Source organism: Macrotis lagotis, chromosome X (genome assembly GCF_037893015.1).
Source record: "Macrotis lagotis isolate mMagLag1 chromosome X, bilby.v1.9.chrom.fasta, whole genome shotgun sequence".
NCBI lineage: Eukaryota > Metazoa > Chordata > Mammalia > Peramelemorphia > Peramelidae > Macrotis > Macrotis lagotis.
In genome coordinates, this window is record NC_133666.1 from 106,094,916 (window position 1) to 106,115,514 (window position 20,599).

At 35.5% G+C, this 20,599-nt stretch overlaps 1 protein-coding gene across 2 annotated transcripts; it reads left to right on the forward strand.

Annotated features, from left to right (window-relative positions):
* Positions 1-11,881: 11,881 nt before the first annotated feature.
* On the forward strand, positions 11,882-20,082 carry CXH9orf57 (chromosome X C9orf57 homolog). Of its 2 annotated transcripts, none has more exons than XM_074201334.1 (4): positions 11,882-11,985; positions 12,821-12,884; positions 16,279-16,401; positions 18,977-20,082. In XM_074201334.1, the coding sequence occupies exons 2-4, from the start codon at positions 12,836-12,838 to the stop codon at positions 19,099-19,101; spliced, it is 297 nt and encodes a 98-aa protein (XP_074057435.1). In that variant the 5' UTR covers positions 11,882-11,985; positions 12,821-12,835; the 3' UTR covers positions 19,102-20,082. The 2 variants fall into 2 exon arrangements, with proteins under 2 accessions (XP_074057435.1, XP_074057434.1); XM_074201333.1 differs by lacking the exon at positions 11,882-11,985 and adding an exon at positions 12,337-12,583.
* Positions 20,083-20,599: the final 517 nt, after the last annotated feature.

The following is a 20,599-nucleotide window of genomic DNA, read 5'->3' on the forward strand; positions in this document are numbered from 1 at the left end:
CAACTCTCTTGTATCACATTTACTGAGCTGAGACTGATACCCTGACCAGTATCAGATCTCAGAATATAGAAACATTTTCCCACCTCTCCAGGGCAGTGGAAATGTTTAAATACACAATACACACAAAACATACCAAAATATTAGCCATAAGCACAGGCTTCATTCGAAAGACAAAATCTAAATTTCCCATTCCCCCCAAAAAAGTCTTCTTCCTAATTATGTAGGTTCTTTCCTTTGGTGATAATGTGGACATTCCTTTCAGGAACCCATATTTTTCTATCTCCTGTGGAAATACAAACATATCCTAGCCCTTGGATTATTATCTGGTCAGGTCCTTTCCATTTTCCTTCCCTATCTTTCCACATTACTTTTTCTTGCATAGGGTATTCATACTTGTCTCTTTTGTCATCCTTGTCTCCTGCCCCTCCAATGCTTGCCTGGGAAAGATAAGGGAGTCCAGAAGAGGGACTAAACATATTTCCAATTCCATGAAGTCTAGGCTCATCTGAATGGTGACTTGACTTCACATTTTTCTCTGTCCTTGATCTCCTTACCCAATACCAGAAATTTCATGGCTGGAGTAAACAAATTGGAATCAAATTTTAAAAACTTTATGGTATAAGTTGCATAATTCAATCTATTGGTGGGCATATCATGTGTTGGGAATGGAAAAGGCAAATTTCTCACAGTCTTGTGGGTGAATGGGAATAGAATAGAAACAATCTTTAATGTCAATCACCCACAATGGTTGCTCTTTAGGAATCATGTTATGGGAAGGTAATCCTGATTGTAAAGCACACATATTCATGGCCTCGTTGATCTCTTGTAAATCTGTTAACATCCTCCATTTTCATGATTTTTTTTAATAGCAAACACAGGGGAGTTCCAAGGACTGTGACTTTTTTCAACATGCCCTCTCTCTTTTTGTTTTGAGGCACTATTTTACAATTTTAAGCATCCAATTCATTCTTTCCACCACCCTTGCCCCTGTGCATCATAAAGAATTCCAGTAATATGTGTGATAGCAAATTCTATGCAAAAGTTTTTAAACAATTGTGCCAGATAGGCAGAACCATTATCAGTCTTCAAAGTCTCAGGAAGTCCATCAAGATCAAAGCAACTCAATAAATAATTTCTCACATGTTTAAAGGCCTACTTGGTTTGTGGAGTCACCCATACAAAGCCTGAATAGGTATCAATGCAGACATGAGCATACTTTAGTCTGCCAGACTCAGATACATGAGTGACATCCATTTGACAAAGAGAATTTGGACCCAATCCCTTAGGATTCACAGAATCCCTTGATGTTTTTTGGATAAAAGGCACACAGTAAGTACATTGTAGCACAATTTTCCTAGCTTGTTCTTTGGTAATTCCATACAAACTTTGTAATGATCACACCAACAGATGTAATTTATTATGAACCTTCATAGCTTCAAAAACAGGAAAGATTAATAGAGCACCAGCTGTATTTAGCTATCAGGCCTAAAAGAAAGGATAAGTGCATCTTCTAGCAAAAGTTTCAATTCCTGAAATAATTGAATAATATTCTGGTTGTTAGTGTCTTTGATCTGGGAAAGTTTCTAAATACTGGAGGACACCCCAAACATATTTACTATCTGTGATAATATTGATGGATTCATTAATTGTCACAGTTTGTATTACTGTATAAAGTTCATTTTGCTGGGTGGATTGAAATGGAGCAATAAATAGGCCCCTTCTATTTCTATTTGGAATATAAAGGAAAGCTCTGTTATTTTTTGTTGCATCTGTAAAAATATTATACCATCTACAGGCTCCTTTTTCACTATCTGCTCCATAATCCATGGTCATGAAGAGAAAAATTTACTATGCACTAATGGTGATTTAGATGTTATTGACATATTCACCAAAATCTGCCATTCTTCTAAGTGTTTAATACTATTGCCTATAATTTCCATCCACAATGGGACATAAATCTTTGGAGGTTCTTTTCCAAATAACCCTATTACTCTATTTCTTGCCTTTTTAATTAAAAATGCAAGCATTTGCCAGTAAGTAATGAACACATTCTTTCCATGCACACTTAAATATACCCATTTCACAATGCCTTGCCCCTGATGTATAATTCCAGTAGGTCATTTAACTGTGTCCAAAATTGATCATGAATCAATTGTATAATGGTCTGAATGCTAGACTTTGCCTCTGGAGTACATTCCCTCTTTGATAACAAATTCTTGTCTCCTCTCAGCATTTCATACAGTGGTTTCATAAGATCATTAGAAATCCTGACCTGAGGTCATATCCACCTGTATCACCGATCAACTTCTGAACATCATTTAATGCCTGTATTTTGTCTGTATTCAATGCAGGAGGCTTTATTTTTATGATGATGGAATTTATCTGGAAACCTAAATATTGAAAAGGAGGATGTTTTGTATTTTGTCTGGAATTATCACTCACCCATATTCCTGAAGATCAGCTATGGCATCTCACAACCTTTCTTCCAATACTTCACTATTTTTATGAGATGCCAAGATGTCATCCATATTATGTAAAAAAAAAAATGTTTCTATTTATTCCTAACCCCTTTTAATGCTTCATGTACAAAATATTGACATATAGTTGGACTGTTTTTCATTCCTTGTGGCAACACCTTCCAATGATACCTATCATGAGGAGCTCCAAGATTTGTGTTGGGAATGGAAAAGGCAAATTTCTCTTAGTCTTGTGAGTGAATGGGAATAGAATAGAAACAATCTTTAATGTCAATCACCCACAATGGTTGCTCTTTTGGGAATCATGTTATGGGAAGGTAATCCTGGTTGTAAAGCATCTTTGATGGCCTCATTGATCTTTCATAAATCTGCTAACATCCTCCATTTTCCTGATTTTTTTTCTAGCAAATACAGGGGAGTTCCAAGGACTTTTTTTCAACATGCCCTTGTTCTAATTGTTCCTTAACTATATCTTTTAAAGCTAAAATCTTTTATTCTGTAAGGGGCCATTGTTCCACCCATATAGGTTGCAGATTCTTCCATTCCAATTTAACAATTGGTACATTAATCCTTCCCAATTCAACAGCGGCCCCAATCAAAGAATCTGTGCTAATGTTTGCCCCTAATTGACATAATATATCTCTTCCCTATAATATTGTAGGTGAAGGACAATAGCAATGTTTGTGAAATTCCTGTACAGAAAGGGGTCCCTGACATTATTCTGGGCCCTGAGAAACTTCTTGGAAATATAAATTTGGCTAGGCATCTTTGGGTCTGAAAATAATCTGATAGGACCTAAGTACTTGACCCTGCGGGTCATGGATATACCATAAAATTGTCTAAAGATTTACAAAGCAACCTTGTTAGCCTAATTATCTTGCTGTATCTGTTAAATTCCAGAACTGCCTCCTCCTTCCCCAGATGTGGCTGGAACCATCAGATAGTAAATTCTACTCCTCAAACCTGTGGGAAGCCCATGAATATGTGACTCCCTCCATCTCAGAAAATATGTTCAAACATTACACAAAGACCCTGACCCTTCCCCACTCCATCTAGTTCCCTGTCTATACGGAACTCTATGTTTACATATATTTATGACAAGACCATATAGCTAACTGCTGTCTTTGATTCTTTATCCTGCTTGCTCTCAGTAGCCTCCCACTCCAAAACACGATAAAAACCCTACCCCTTGAACACTCAGGTACTGTCTGATTTGGGTACTCTTCATCCCCAGGCAGTCCCTGGGAAATAAAGATCTCCAAACATATCAAATTCTGGTCTCTGTCTTGCACTTTGGGTTCAGCATTTGGAGGCTCTAGTGAGATCTTGGTGTTTTGTGCCACCAAAGGAGACCACAGGAGCCTTGAGTTTAGGTTCCAAAGGACTGACTCTCCCTTTCCTAGGGGAGCTGGCCCCTGATGATGTTCCAGGGCCCCAGGACTAGGCAGACATAGTCTTAATATGAACCTCTCCTTGACTGCAATCCCCCATTTGGCCTAAGTGGAGATCCTGTTACACCTCTGTAGGTAAGCTTCTTCTGGTTCTGGGTCTAGACATTTGGTTGCAGGGGAATTCCATATCAGATGTGATGTCCGAGTCTCCTCTTTTGGGTGCTCCTTACAACAGCAAGGAACACATTTCGTCAGCCTTTGGGAGGGAGAGATGGTCAGATATGACACTGAAATTTCCTCTCATGGCATTCCTGAGACATCAGGAATTTGCCATTGGCCTGTGTTTGTGGATATGCGTTGAGATTGTCAGTTTGGAAAATTCTGTTGCATTTGTGTGATCTGTGCTTGTGCCTCATCTGCCTTTATGTGTTTAGATTGTCTATTTACTTGTGTGTTTGGTTCTTCTGTTGATTTGTTAAAAGGGGGAAAAAGGGGGGGTCAGTGAGTTCCCCTAAAAATTTCCTTGGGTTGCTTCATTTAAATTGCTGCTCTTTATTTTTAGGCAGAATTCATCTAATGCCCTCATGGGCTCTCCCCTTGAACCTGCTTTCTGCCTGTGTTACAATGGGTAATATGATCCCTCCCTCTTCACCCTTGCATTGTCTCTTGAGCACTTCCAAGAGGGATTTTTTATTTTTATTTTAAAAAGGAATGAATTTTGGTGTTAAATTGAATGAGGCCAAACTACTTACCCTGTTATTTTACTATTATGAGAAGGCCCCCCATTCCTTGTTTATGTTCCCTTCTCTTTCCCATTCTCCTTGATTCTGTGCTGCTGGAGTGTTTCCCCCTCCCTCCCCTTTCAGGAGAGAGAGTTACTTCAGGGAGAATTGGTAAAGTAAGTGTTAAAAGGGACCTTATTTTGAAGTTAAAGAAACAGCAAATATTACCAAATATGTTAAACAAAGAAATCATAGAAAGAAATGCTATTTTAATTTGAAAATAGAGAAAATAAATTTTGGAAAGACAAGAGAGTTAGGTTAATCCTAAAGTGTATAATGTGGTTACCAAGATATGCCTGTATAGGGGAAATTAATAGTAAATTTTCTTTTTTCAGAATGATATGGCATCATTAGAGCTTCAGGAGTTTATCAATATAGATTCAGATATTGTTAGTTATTACAGAAAATTATGGGACATGTAAGGGTTGAAGAATAGAAGATCAGCTCCCCAGAAAGAAACTAGGATGTTCTTTCTATAAAAGTTATTCAGTTTACTCTATTTGAAGGAGGGGGGACAGGGAATATTCTAATTAGGCTAAGGATTTTTGAATGACTGTTTGCCTTCTCCTGGATTTTAGCAGTTATAATCAAGAAATGTTAAATATTAAAACCTTGGAATGGAAAATGTATTGTGAAAAGTGGAATCATATCTGTGGTTTATATAGCTGTATAAGCTATGTGATTTTAGTTCAGAATAGTATGAATTAAAGTCAAGAAGAGCTAATGAAAAGGAAAGGTGCAACAGTATATCGAGGAAAATGTGAGTTGTATAGTCTGAGTAAGAGGTTCTGAAAGTACTGGAAAGAAAATTCAGAAATAGAGACAACTGGGGTTTTTTTGAACCATTTGTTAAGTATGGAAAGTGGTAAAAGCATGTAGACAGAAGGTTTGGGTAGGGTTGACTTTTGTACACCAAAGATGGATTTTGGGAACTTTGGAAAATGATTTACAAATCATTGTAAGAAAAGAAGAAAGTAGAACTATAGGTCTAAAGGGAGATATGTGTTTATATGAGGTTGGGGTGATTTAAAATTGCATTAAATTGGTACTTTTTGCAATGTTTGGCAATGAATTGATTGGAAAAGAAATAAATCCCATAAAGTGAAAAGTTTGATAGGAAAGCAATTGCTAGGTAAATGTTAATTTCATTATGTTATTATTGATCATATAATGTGCTACTCTAAAGATACATGTAAATTGAATTAAGGGGTTTGTAAAAAATATGTTTGAGTTTGGATTCTGATGTTTTATGGTCCCTCCAGAAGCATGGGAGTCAGGACAGACTTGTGAGTTAGTTTTAGAATAACTAAACAAGGGGAGGGTAATATTTTACACTGATTGGAATGTAGTTCATGTATTTGGGGGAAAATCTGAAGTGAATAAGTAATGATAAACAGTAAAGGTAAAGAATTAGTATATATTACTTTGATATCTCAAATTGTGGGGAATCTTCAATTCCCAGAACATAGAATGTTCTAATGTTAAGAAATGTTGGTCAGTGAGGATAGAAAGCTCTTATAAGTGAGAGCATTGAGAAGTTAGAATTGCACTGATAAAGATAAAAAGAATTTACAAACTTTTTAGGCTTTTGAAAAGAAAATGATTTAAGGCTGATTTGAATATGATTTTTGGAATTTAAGAGAAGTATGAAGAAAATCTTGTAGTCATAAGAAGGGATTTTTAGCAACAATTGGTCTTAAGAATTCTTTCTATTGTAAAGTTTTAGGGAGTAAAGAAAACATACATGCAATTGAAATATGCTGTGTACAATTAGTAAACTTTGTATAAGAACAATTTAAGCTATACTTTTTGAGATTTTAAAATTAGTTTGTAATAACAAATTATGAATGAATAGAAGCTTCATCTATCACATTTGTAAAGATTTTGTTATGAGAAAAAAAAAACTAGAGAATACCTTGCCAATGGGTTATAATTCTCAAGGTCTTCTTAGCCCAGAAAATTTGTGAAAGGCTTTGTTTTCCACCTCATGTTTATGAAAGGGAATATTGATATGTGAGATCAATGTAACTTATTTATTATCTGTTAAAAAGAGGAAATTATACATATAACTGTAACACCATCATAGGTAATAAGTGTACATTGGACTTTTGAAATTATTGTGTAAAACTAATATTGATAGAGGATCTTATTTTCTTTGAAAATAGAAGTGGATTTGGAAGAAGAGAAAATAAGTTATAAAGCAAAAATTCAGAAGAGGTTTGTGTGTGAAAGATACTTAATCATAAGGTTAACTTTAAGAGAACCTGTTGTTTTATGTTGCTTTAAGAAAATGAGATGTCAGCATGTTATATTTCATATAGGTTAAGAATTTAATGTTTACATTATATCTTAACTACAAGATACCTTTTCCAATGATATTAAATAAATATGAGGGGCTTTGGAAAATGATTAGGAAATTAAAAATTATGTAACCCTAACTAGATGATTTATCAATAAGTAAGATTGAAGGTGTTGTCAAAAATGTGATCTGCTTTTGGAAATATAAACTATTTTACTGTAATGATGTCAAAGTTGGAATTAATGCTTGTTAATGAGGGAAATTATCAAAGCATGACCCTCTGGGTTCCCTGAAATTTTAAATGATGTGTTGGACCTTGCTCTAGATCTGTAAGTCCAGGTATAAATGTAATAATGGAAAGATTATTTTGTGAAATCTAGTTCTTAATGTGTTAAATTTAGAGATCTCAGTTCCTGAATTTCCAAACACCATCCCCCCACCCCTTTTACCGGGTCCTGTCTGTTCCCCCTTGGAAGATTCCTTCCCTAAATCAAAAAGGGGGAATACAAGAGCAGGGAAGGTAATGAACATTCCTAGATGAAAAAATCCTGTTCTCTCTCCCCTTCCCCCTGAACCAGCCTACTCCCCCCTTGGAAGATTCCTTCCTTGAATAAAAAGGAGAGAAGAAGGTAGCAGGAAGATGGTGGGGAACTGGAAGAAAAATTCTTGTCTTAAAAACAAAAGAAAGAGAGATGGTAAAAACGCCTACCACAGGTTTTGAGTATTTCTTGGTTTTTGTTGACATATTTTCAGAATGGGTAGAAGCTAATGAAACAGCCTTGGAAGTAGTTTAAAAATTTTGAATGAGCACCTCCCTGATTTGACCTCCTGCTAGGAATGAGGTCAGACAATAGCCCTGCCTTTACAGCAAAAATCTCTCAAGGAATACTCCAGATACTGGGAGAACTTGACTGCTTTTTGAATGTTTAGAAAGTCACCCTATTTAATGTATTCTGATGGCAGGGACACTCAGAGTAGATACATGTATAAGAAGGGAGTTGATTGATTGTGAGCCCCCCCCCAATCTAAATTATGAAGTGGATTCACTTGGAGATCTAATTAGGTAAAACAACTATTTTAGATCACAGGACTTTTTTTTTTAATATCAGATACCAGGATGGTCAGCCTTTGACTTCTCTACCTATACATACTGATACAATACAATTCATGCATGATACATTATAATAATTGTCAATCATAATTATGTTTACTTGGAATATAATTATCATTAATATTATTTTATCATGCATATATATATAATAGTTATTGTATATCATATTAAAATTTATAATTATAATTATCTTTACTACACTATGCTGTAATTGATGAATTTGCCATGAATGATGAAAGAAGTTAATAATTCTATTACCTGATAATAGGTGTACAAATTGAATTTGGATACTTGGGTCATTTTGTTTCATTATCTGTTCTCTTGGTCACAATTGTATTCCTATTCTTTCAGGGGTGTCTTCAGGGTGGATGGGGGTAGTATAAGAAAATCAATCCAATTTTTTAAAAGTCACACTTTTTTGCCTCTTTATTTTACCTCTATTTTTGTCCCAGTTTGATCAACCCACTTTTCTCAACTTGGTAAATGAAAATTTTTGGTTCTTTTGAGAAATCAACTTCACTTTCACCACCAGTGAAGTTATTCAAAAGAATGTACTACACTCCAAAGACAATTCTCTAAAAAATGAATGTCAAAAATGGTCTGTCTGAACAAAGCATTCAGTGTGGAGTCTCCCAGAGGAACAAGTGCAGAGTGGGCAATATTCATCTGAAAAATAAATTCTGAAAGATTTTATCACATTATTTTGCTTCTCTCTCTTCTGTTTTTCCTTTAATGTTTTTTTTTAGGTTTTTTGCAAGGCAAATGGGGTTAAGTGGTTTGCCCAAGGCCACACAGCTAGGTAATTATTAAGTGTCTGAGACCAGATTTGAACCCAGGTACTCCTGACTCCAAGGCCGGTGCTTTATCCACTACGCCACCTAGCCACCCCAATGTTTTTCTTTTTTTTAATTATTTTTAAAATTTATTTACTCATTACTAAAATATTCTTGTTGTAAGAGTAAACATAATCCTCCTTACCCCCACAAAATTAGAAAAATCTCATGAAAAATAAAGTGAAAGAAAGAAGCAAAATTTTGTACTGCAGTCTGTGTTCAGATGCCATCGGTGTTATCTCTCATAAGTCCATCAGAGAAGTTGCTTTCATATTTTTTCCCACAGTTGCTACTGCTGACTGCATTTCTCTCCATTCATTCCTCTCCACTCTCATTTATTCTATTTTCTCTCTTCTTTCACTTTGTCCCTCCTCAAAATCATGCTATGGGGCAGCCAAATGGTGCAGTGGACAGAACACAGACCCTGGGTCAGGAAGACCTGAGCCCAAATCTCACCCCACACACCCAATAACCACCAAGCTATGTGGTCCTGGGCAGGCCACCCAATCCCACCTTGCAAAAAAGTAAAAAAATTGGGTTGTATTTGACTACTCTCTCCCACAATCTACCCTCTCCTCTATCACCTATACTCCCTTCCCCTACCCCTTTCCCCTTTCTCCCGTCCCTTTCCTCTTCTTTTTCTTCTAGGGTAAGATAGATTTCATTCCCTATTGTGTGTGTTGTTTCCTCTCTGAACCATTTCCAATAAGAATGAAGGCTCACTCATTCCCCTCATCTTCCCTGCTTCCACTCTATTGCAAAACTTTTCCTTACATCTTTTACGTGAAATATCTTAGTTCAGTCTAACTCTCCTTTCACTATCTCTCAGTATATTCCTTTTTCACTCATTGACTCCATCTTTATAATATATATTATACCTGCATATTCAGCTCTATCCTGTGCCTTGTCTAAATATGCTCCTCCATGGGGCGGCTAGGTGGCACAGTGGATAGAGCACCGGCCTTGGAGTCAGGAGTACCTGGGTTCAAATCTGACCTCAGACACTTAATAATTACCTAGCCATGTGGCCTTGGGCAAGCCACTTAACCCCATTGCCTTGAAAAATCTAAAAAAAAAAAATATGTTCCTCCTAACTGCTGTATGAATTGAGATGGTTTATATGAGCTATCAATATCATTTTCCCATGCAAGAATGCAAGCAGTTCAGCATCACTAAATTCCTCATAATTCATCTTTCTTGTCCTCTCTCTATGTGTGCTTCACCTGAGGCCTGTTCTTGGAGATCAAACTTTCTGTTCAACTTTGAACATTTAAATAGGAAAGTTTGAAATTCCCCTATTTTTTGTCCATCTTTTCCCTTAGAAGAGGATGTTCAGTTTTATTGGGAAGTTTATTCTTGGTTACATTCCAAGATCTTTTGCAATACAGAATATTATAGTCTAAACCTTTCAAGCCCTTAATGTAGACTCTGCTAAGTCTTGTGCAATCCTGACTGTAACACCATGATATCTGAATTATTTCTTCTGGTTGCTTATCTTCTCTTTTGACTTGGGAGTTCTAGAACTTGGCTATAACATTCCTGGGAATTATTTTTTTTGGATTTTTTTCAGAAGGAGATCAGTGGATTCCCTTAATTTCTATTTTACCCTCTGCTTCTAGAATATCAGGGCAATTTTTCTGGAGGAAATTCTTTAAAAATCAAGTCAACTTCTTTTCCTGATCATGACTTTCAGGTAGCCCAATAATTTTTAAATTGTCTCTTCTAGATCTGTTTTCCAGATCAGTTGTTTTTCCAATGAGATATTTCATGTTTTCTTCTAGTTTTTCATTCTTTTGATATTGTTTTATTGTTTCTTGATTCCTCACAAAGTCATCATCTTCCCTTAACTCCATTCTACATTTGAAGGAGTTGTTTTCTTCAGAGAGTTTTCTTATCTCCTCCTCCAATTCTGCTTTTTAAGGTATTCTTCTCCTCAATAACTTTTTGGATGCTTATAAAGAGATAACAAGGTATGGATTCTAAGTGCTAGTCTTAGAATAAAAAACCTGGGTTCAAATTCTGCATCTTATATTTACTGTGTGGTCACAAGGTTAGTCAGTTAAGCACTCTGAACCTCATTTTTCTTATCTGTAAAGTGGAGATCATAATACCAATATGAACTGCTTTAGAGGATTTTTACATTATCCAATGAGACAGTATCTATATAATGGTTTGCAAATTTAAATTGATATACAAATATCAATTGTTATTATTTTTGTTATAGGAAATCTAATGTTAGGACTATTGGGTTAAAATAATTGTGCAGGTCAGTATTTTTTAAAACCATATTAAAATCTAGTCCAATGACTTCATAGTCCCTTTAGTCAATTCAATCATATTATATTTTATTTGTATGTGTAAAGTACTAGATTTAGGGGTGGCTAGGTGGTGCAGTGGATAAAGCACTGTCTCTGGAGTCAGGAGTACCTGCGTTCAAATCTGGTCTCAGACACTTAACAATTACCTAGTTGTGTGGCCATGGGTAAGCCACTTAACCCCATTTGCCTTGCAAAAATCTAAAAAAAAAAAATAAAGTACTAGATTTAGGTCAGAAAGTCCTGGATTCAAATCCTGCCTCTAATATTTACTAGCTATATGGTCATGAAAAAGTCAATTGACCTTTGTAAATCACTAATCTAAATTCTAAGTCAACGCTTTAAAACTTTTAGTTAAAGATTGATTTTCTGAGAATTGAGTAATAAATGGGGGGGGGGGTGCAGTAGTGAAGTCAGGAAGACCTAGAGTCAAATTTCACCTCTCACACTTAAGAAGCTATGGGATTCTGGGTAATTTATGTACTCTCCTTGTTGGTAAAATAAGGTGAGTGATTTGATTTCAATGACCTCAAAGCCATCTAGATCACTCTCTTCTTTTTTTTTTTTGGCAAGGCAATGGTGTTAAGTGATTTGCCCAAGGTCACACGGCTAGGTAATTATTAAGTGTCTGAGGTCACATTTGAACTCAGGGCCTCCTGACTCCAAGGCCGGTGCTCTATCCACTATGCCATCTAGCTGCCTCAAAGCCATCTAGCTCTGATACTCCTAAACTGAAATCATTTAATCTGTCAGACTTTCAGGCAATCTTCTAAGACTGTAAGTGATAGGCTGAGTTGGAGGGGATTTCAACACAATCAGATCCATAGTTTCTTGATATATTATACATATATATATATATATATATATATATATATATATATATACCCATACATACATATATATTTATCAATCAAATATATAACTTTTACATTTAAAAATTCAATATGACTCTGGTAGATGACATGTACAGGCAAAAATTCATTATTTAAAAAAAAGTGCCTTGCAATGCTGTGTGTTTCTAGCAGAATTTAAAATGCTATATAAATATTACTATTATCATTGTTGTTATCATTAAGTTCCTTTTCAGTTGGTTGAGGTGGAAGTTCAGTGTTCAAAAAAAAAAACAGTTTGGAATTCAACATCCCAGAGACTGAAACTGCCAATTCTATTTTTTAACAGACTTTTTTTTATAAGAGGTTTCACTCATTTTCATTTTTAAGAAACCTAGGCTCCAAATGACGCCCAGTCACAGCTTTTACTGCAAAGAAAAGTTATGTCAGGAGTGACTGAAATGGGTTCTTTATGAACCTCTTTGCCAATTTCTTTCCCTACATTTAAATAACTCCCCAGTTGTTCAACAAACTTCAGTTTTAAGGTAACTTTTTAACAAGGAGCACTTTTTTCCTTCAGTCAATTAACTGAACATGGGTTTTTTCTCTGCACAAAAATAAAAAACAGCCTTCATGGATGATGAAACTGAAATGTACAATATGTCCTATTGTTTCCATTTAAGGACAAACTATCCTAAGAGAAATTTGCCAAAATTTTGACTTTTCTACAACATAGAGCCTTATTTGTCATGTTTGGGTTTTGGTTTTTTTTTTCCTGACAGGTTTCAGAGATAAAGATGGGAAGGATAATTTCTGCTATCATTATTCTGTTCTGCCTTCCATTGGGTAAGTCCAAAATAAAGTATTAAACAAGGAAATGGGGAGCACTGCAGAAATTCTAACAATTCAAAGTGACTATGAAGCAGGTGTAAACATGTATCTATTTTTCCACAACTTTTGTTTTCTAGATATGTGATGTTTCAGATTATATTTCAAGAAGAGATTTTAAATTTATTCATCTGCTTCCAAAGGAAACAAATCTGTTTTCTTCTGAGATTAAAGTTAGCAGGGAGTCATTCTGATGACATAGCAATATCTCTGTTCAAGAATAGGATGCAGTTTGAAACATAATTCTTTATGAAAAAATTGCAGGAAATAGGATAGATTATGATGTCAGATGATAGAGGAAGGGAGAGTTAAGGACAAGAAAATGTAATGTACTTTTCATTCTTGGGATACATAGTTTCAAATGTATAGGAATGCTTGCACAGATGTAGATAACAACCCTTCTACACCCTCTCATTCTGTAATTTTTGCCTGAGACCATCAGCAAATCCTTCACAGAGATCTAGTGAAATCACTAGAAGTTTCTCTTCTAGCTATTTTTATGTCCCTGAGATACAGGGAGAGAGCTCTTCGAAAACCCATCTCTTGTCTGTTGTCACTACCATGACTAACCCTCCTCCTTTCCCAATCATAATCATTAAATATTTAATAGTTTTGGATTAAGGTTAAGGAAAATAGGAGTGAGGCCTACCTATGTTCAGATAAAGGAAATGAAAGGGGCAGGAAGTTTGGAGGGAGCCTTGGTCTTCCTGCCTATGCAGGAAGAAATAATTTATATAGAAAATTATCTTCCTTTAGTGGAAGTAACTTCAGTCAAATAAACTCACACTCAGTTAGTCCCTGGCTTATATTATTAAGAATAACTAGAAAAATGTGGTGGTGGTAAAACCATGAGACATATGATTTTAACTTCATCACTATCAAAACCTTCCTACCAGCTCAACTGTCTTAAATTCCAAGAAAAAAGCCTTTCATGTAAATAAGTGGGGTTTTTTTTGTCCACTAATTTCATAGGTGGCAGGAAATAGAGAGCAGAATCATTGGGTTCCTGAAAGGCAGACTTCACATGGGGGAAAATTCATTATTTACCAGAAGGATCAAGGTTTCATAGGATCTCATTTGACATGGGCTTTCCAAGATGAATCAGAATTCAAGAGACATAGATTAGACCAGTTTGACTAGGAATAATAATGTACAACTAACCTAGAAGAGTAGGTTATATCACATTATTAATTAAATTGGGTTGAATTGAATTCCTAGAAAGCCACACATTAGAGTATGAACTTTCCCCAGTAGACAATGAGGAATATGAACAGATCTATCTATGCTTAAAAAAGATTATGTTTGCAACAGTGTGAAGGATGGATTGAAGAGAGAGGAAGCAAAAGCATTAGGAGGGTCTTGCAAGAGTCTAGGCAAAGGGTTAGAATAATAGTAATTGAAATGTAAACATAAAGTTTACATAGAAAAATTAAGGTTTGTATAGCACATTACAGATTATTTCATCCTGAAATAGTTCACTTAAGAGTCAAGATGAGGGAGAAGAGTATAGCTAATGGCAGATGTGATGACCTTGGAAAGAACTAGAGTGGGAGATTAGAATTAGAGGTCATGGTGAAGACAAAGAACAGGATAGAGGTGGAATGACAACAGATTGTTATAAGATTAAGGAAATTTTGGAATTAATGAACTTTAAAGTGGAACATTTGTGGGTGATGACAGGATAAAAGGTTTGAGGTGAAATGGAGGAGTAGTAGGTCATGGGAAATAAATTAAGGAACTGGGAGGTTAGGGAACTTGAGGGATTATCAGTATATAAATTGAAGTCTTCTAGTATTCAGAGAAGGGGTAAGTGAAGAGAAAAAAAGGGTAACAAGCCAGGCACTGTACTTATTGAGGCAGGAAGAAAGTTTTTTAGTGGTTAATTGGTAACAGCTACTAGAATTTTGATTAGTTGGTAAATATGGGTTGGGTGAAGGATGGTGGTAGGGAGACCTTGAAAGTGGCAGCAAGAAGTATTCTAACTTCTCTACCATAGCCAGTGAGATGACAGCATGTGATGTGATATAATTGTGTTGCTGTTGTTGCTGTTGCTGTTTAGTTGTTTTAGTTGTGTCCAATTCATTGTGACCTCTTCTGAGCTTTCTTAGCAAACACTAGTCTTTCCTTCTCCAGTTCATTTTATAAATGAGGAAACTGAGGTAAACAGTGGTTAAGTGGTTAAATGTTCAGGGTCACTGACACAGCTAATCTAAGGTAAGATTTGAACTCAGATCTTCCTGTCTTTGAGTCAAGCTCTTTTTGCTGTACCATCTGCCTGCCTAATAAGCAATTCTGTGATTCAACCTCATATTCATCAAGTAAACAAAGATGACAAAAAAGAAAATAAGTGTTGGAGAAACTATGGGAGCAAATATAATACTACATGTACTTTTGGAGGAGTTATGAAATGCTTCAATTACTCTGAAAAGAAATTAGTGATACAACAGATCACTAAACAATGCTTTCTCTTTGACCCATTGATACTATGATATCATTAATAGTTATATTCTTCAAACATCTGTTTGAAGACATAGGTAAAGAAGTACATGTACAAATGTATTTATAGCAGCACTTTTTGTTAAAGCAAAGAACTGGAAATAAAGTGGAGGCCCATCAATTGGGGAATAACTGAAGAAATTATGGTATATACCATCAAAAATAATGGAAGAGATGACATATTTAAAGAAACCTTGGAAAACTTGATGAACTGATGAAGAGTACAGTAAGCAGAACTAGGACGACAAAATTAGGAAAAAACCCACAAAAACAGCTTTGAAAGACTTGAGAACTATTATTGATTCACTGAGCATTTAGGTCTCCAGAAAAGGATGAAGTATGCCTCCTACTTTTTGTGAAATAGTGATGGATTATTAGAGGCATAGACATTTTCAGACATGACCAATACAAAAAAAAACTTGTTTCACTTGACTAATGGTTTATTATTTTGGTTGGGGAAAAAAGATATGTAGAGTGTGGGAAATAGTGAAGCAAAAAAAAAATTATCATGGAAACATTTTAAAAATACATAGAAGTCTACAGAGGAATTTTAGAACATGAAAATAAGTCAATATTGGTACTATATTAAATGTAATCAATATTAATAAACCAGTTGTATGTAACTAGTTCCATATGTAGTTATCTTGTCCTGACCTTATTTGTATAAGGAAACATTTATAATTCTTGATCATTTTCTTTTTCTTAGAAAAAATTAAATAAAAAAGCATAATGTGCTATGTAACAATTTGAAGAGAGAGTCTGTTGTAAAATCCAAAAATGCCAAGAATCATCTAAATGTCTTGCATTTCTTTCTTTTTTCTTCCTTTTTTCTCCCCCTTCTTTTTTGTGCTTTTAGGTGGCATGCCTCTAATATGCAGATACTGCAATCTCTCACTCCCGTTTCATGGCTGTCTTTTGGATGCTGGCACCTGCAGAGCCAACAATGGCCAATATTGTAAACTTGAAGGTCATGAACAAGGTAAGGTTCCAATGTGGTCTCTAAAGCATAGGATACTTTGCTGATACTAAATCAGGTGTCTATTTAAATAATGGCTCAGGTGCTGACTTAAATGGAGGTGTGGATTGAAAGGTGGAAAGGGATTCCAACACACAAATACCTCCTTTTTAGCCTCTCAGTTTGTCTGAAATCCCACCATTTAAAATTTAAATTAATGTTTGTTAACAAAATTTTCCTGCCAAAATGCCAATAACTGGGGTGGCTAGGTGGCACAGTGGATAAAGCACTGGCCCTGGATTCAGGAGTACCTGGGTTCAAAATCTGGCCTCAGACACTTAATAATTACCTAGCAGTGTGGCCTTGGGTAAGCCACTTAACTCCATTTGCCTTGCAAAAAAACCTAAAAAAAATGCCAATAAACTTTAAAAGACATTAAACGAATTATTAGTGAAGAACACCTCAGCATGAATTACTTTCATGATATTTTTGTTTTTCTTTTCAAATAGATCAGATGGAATTATCATAGAACAGGGATAAGTATTTTAAGTGAATCCCACTTATCTCATCACTGTAGGTAAACCCCCCCCCCCCCCCCCCCCCGCCGCCAGTATACTTATGTAGCTGTCCAAATTCTTCCTTTTGTCTCCCAGAAGAGTTAACCAAAGTACTCTTAGAGGCTTTCCATTAGGTTCTCTTCCATTTCACAGCTATCTTGGAACACTTGTTCTCTCATCATCCTCATTCATTTTCCTCCTTCCCGACTTCTTCCCTAAATATTCCTCTTCTTTGAACAAACATGAACATTTCCAAGTTAATTAACAAAAAACGATTGTATGTGAAACTGAAAATTACATAGAATATTTCTCTTTTAAAAGCACATATGAAAAATATGAAAAAGTATATTTGTAGTACAAACATTGCCCTACTGATCTTTATCTCCTACTGAACATTATTCTATACATTTTTTAAAAAATGCTTCATTGACACTTTTCACTTTAATTTTTAAAAAAATTTTAATCTCTTATCAACAGATCTCTCCAAGTCTCTCCCCTCATTCTTCCTTCTCCTCCTCCTCCTCCTCCTCTATGTCTCCTCTCTCTCTCTCTCTCTCTCTCTCTCTCTCTCTCTCTCTCTCTCTCTCTCTCTCTCGCCCCCTCTGCTCCCCAGGAACCCAAACTGTTGCTTTGAGGAAATATTCCTCTCAGGCTGAGAAGACTCAGGTCACATATTTCACAACCAATATAGAAAAACTATCATTTAGAAAGTTCTGAGGCCCCTTTTCACAATCCTTACTCTCAGCTGAATTAGAGCAAATTTATTTGATCTCTTCACAGTGTACTTCCCTGCATACACACAGTAAACACCTCCCACAGAATCTTTGAGATTGGTGATAAATCATGCATGTCTCTCCTTTTGCCTTTTCAATCTTCTAGTTCTATATTGAAGTCTTCTTTTTTTTTAAGAACTCTAAACTGTGTTTCTTTATATTTTAGAAATATAGACCAGATGCAGACAGGGATGTCGATATGAATGTGCCACAGATAAATGTATAGAAATGCATGTGTATATGCAGGGTATAACCTTGTAATTAAACATATATATATATATATATATGCATATATATATATACATATACATATATATATACATATACATACACACACACACACACACACACACATATATGTGACAGGGAAGTGGTCCAGTATCCTTACTTTGTAGATGAGTGAACTAAAAGCCTAAAAATTTTTCTGCCCAAATTATCAAATTTTCTGCACAAAAGTTACACTAAAAGTAAGGGGGCTAAGATTTGAAGCAAAGTCTGGCATTTCTCCTTTTGTGCTAAGGAAAAATTTGCTATCAGGATATGATTAGGAGGAAGTCTAGAAATACACCCTGATGTATGCATGACAGCAGAGTGCTGGTAGGATCACTGAACTTGAGTGAAAAGACATGAGTTCAAGTCCTGACTCTGATATCAATTACATTTGTGACTTTGTTCAAGGCCTTTAATTTCTCTGAGCCCCATTATCTTTAGCTGTCAAACAGCTACCTAAGATTGCTATGAATAAAGTGTTTTATAAACCTATTATTGAGACAATTCTATGTATGCCTTTGATAATATAGGTAGAAGTTTGAAACCACTCCTGTATATCTGCCAAGAAAACCTCAAATGGGGTCACAGAGCATTGGATACAATTGAAATAACTCAACATCAAACAGAGGTGTTTTTGTTCTTTTATGAAAAAAAAATCTCAAATTCCAATATTTTGGAATACACTGAGTATACTTTATTAATATCCCTAGTACTTAGCACAGTATCTGATATATAATAAGCACTTAATAAATGCTCATTGATTAAGTGAACTATAACAACAATAATAAAGATAGTCATCATCAGTGAGAGGTTCTAATGGGGAGAAGTAAATATATCCTCATTTTACAAACTAGGGATGGAGATCTGGTTGAAGTAAGGTAATGGGCTTTCATTTGTGGCAGGACTCTGAAGCATCTGTTATTGGAATTTGTAATATCTCTACCCTCTAATGGAACATTTCCTTCCCCAAATACACATCCCCCTTTCTGATTTCTTCAGGTGGTATGGAGTGGTTCCTAGTTAAAGGCTGTACTACCACCAAAGATATATGCCATTCAAAGAGAACGATCGGCAATACTGTTCATTTTACCCAATGCTGCTATGAAGACATGTGTAACTTCTGAAAAGGAATCCCCAACTGGATGATATGGGTCATGGAAGGGATATGACACCAATTTAAAGCAGCCTGGCATTAGGATAGCAATGATGACAATCTAGTGTTTGCTCACAGGACTTGGTAAATTGTAGAGCACCTGATGGAATCATTAATGAATAGTTAAACTCAGGGAGGGGGGCAGGAAAGGAATATAGCCAAAGGCTGTCAACACATTCCTGTTCCTGAAGTTTTCTGCAGCCACTTCTTCACACCTACTTAAAGACATTCGCATCCTTATTACCTACCCCAAGCAATTCTAAGACTTAGGAGCTTCTGGTTTGTTTTTTCTTTCTCCAGTCTCCAACATTCCCCTATAAAGACTCCTATTCAAATGGTTCAGATTGATATCCTACTATATATTATTCAAAATCATACTCCTCTGGTTCTTTTTTCATTTAGGATAGTTCTAATAGTGATATATTGCATTCATTGCAGAATTCTGAAAGTTAAATTGGTTTTTAAAGTGATAACTGTATTTTTCTCCTGAATAGTTCAAACATGAGGAATCTTGATGTCTTAATAATCCCCAAAAGAATAAAACAAGTATAAGAAAAGGCAAATTTATGGACCTATAAGATAAAGCTTTAGTACAGAGGACTGTCACTTGCAAGCATGACTTTTCCTAATGATAAAATACTACAAAATTTACCTTTACTTTATAATGGAAGTCTTAAATACACACAGCATTTACATAAGACAGGCAAGTGAGACAATCCAAAGAAACTCCTACCTATAAGAAGCAGATGAATAATTGGCCTGAAATAATTTCACAGTTAAGTCAGAACACTGTTTTTGTTGATAGCATTTTACGAATACAGTTATAGGGTAGGGGAAGATAGTATATTTTAGCATTTAGTTTGACAATGTTTTCTTCTGAAACATCAATGTGTTTCAGAAATTTTTGTTAAAAATTTTTAAAAATCAATAAAAAAATCATAATTTTTACTTCTCTTTCAGCTTTCAGACCCCCTTCTTCCTCCCCAATTCCCATCAGCCACTTGCCCAGATCAAACTTCCAACTCAAAGTCTTAGCCAATTATCTAATTAGCACCTTCTAATCCACCCTATACTTGCAAAATGCCCTCCCTCCAAATCACTGGGCTAAGCTGGCTCCATTATTAATGGTATTTTAATAAGCTAGGCAGGGCTGTCCAACCTTACTTTAAAAGTTTTTATTGAAACAATATTCAATATACTTTTGTTTTGCCATTTTAGTGAGAACTCTGTGTTAGCTCTAGTTATTTACTGAAGCATTTAGTAAATCCATAGGCAGGCTGTATACAATCTCACTACGGGTCACCCGTGGGCCATGGGCTGCATTTTTGACAGTAAATATATACTACTTTCAGAGGGGAAGCAACTGAGACTGAGAGAAAATGGTGTTTAAATTAAGATTCCAAAATAAATTAGTGGATGAATCCAAAGAAACTCAATACAATGGTGTGGCTTTGGAGTCAAAAGACTTG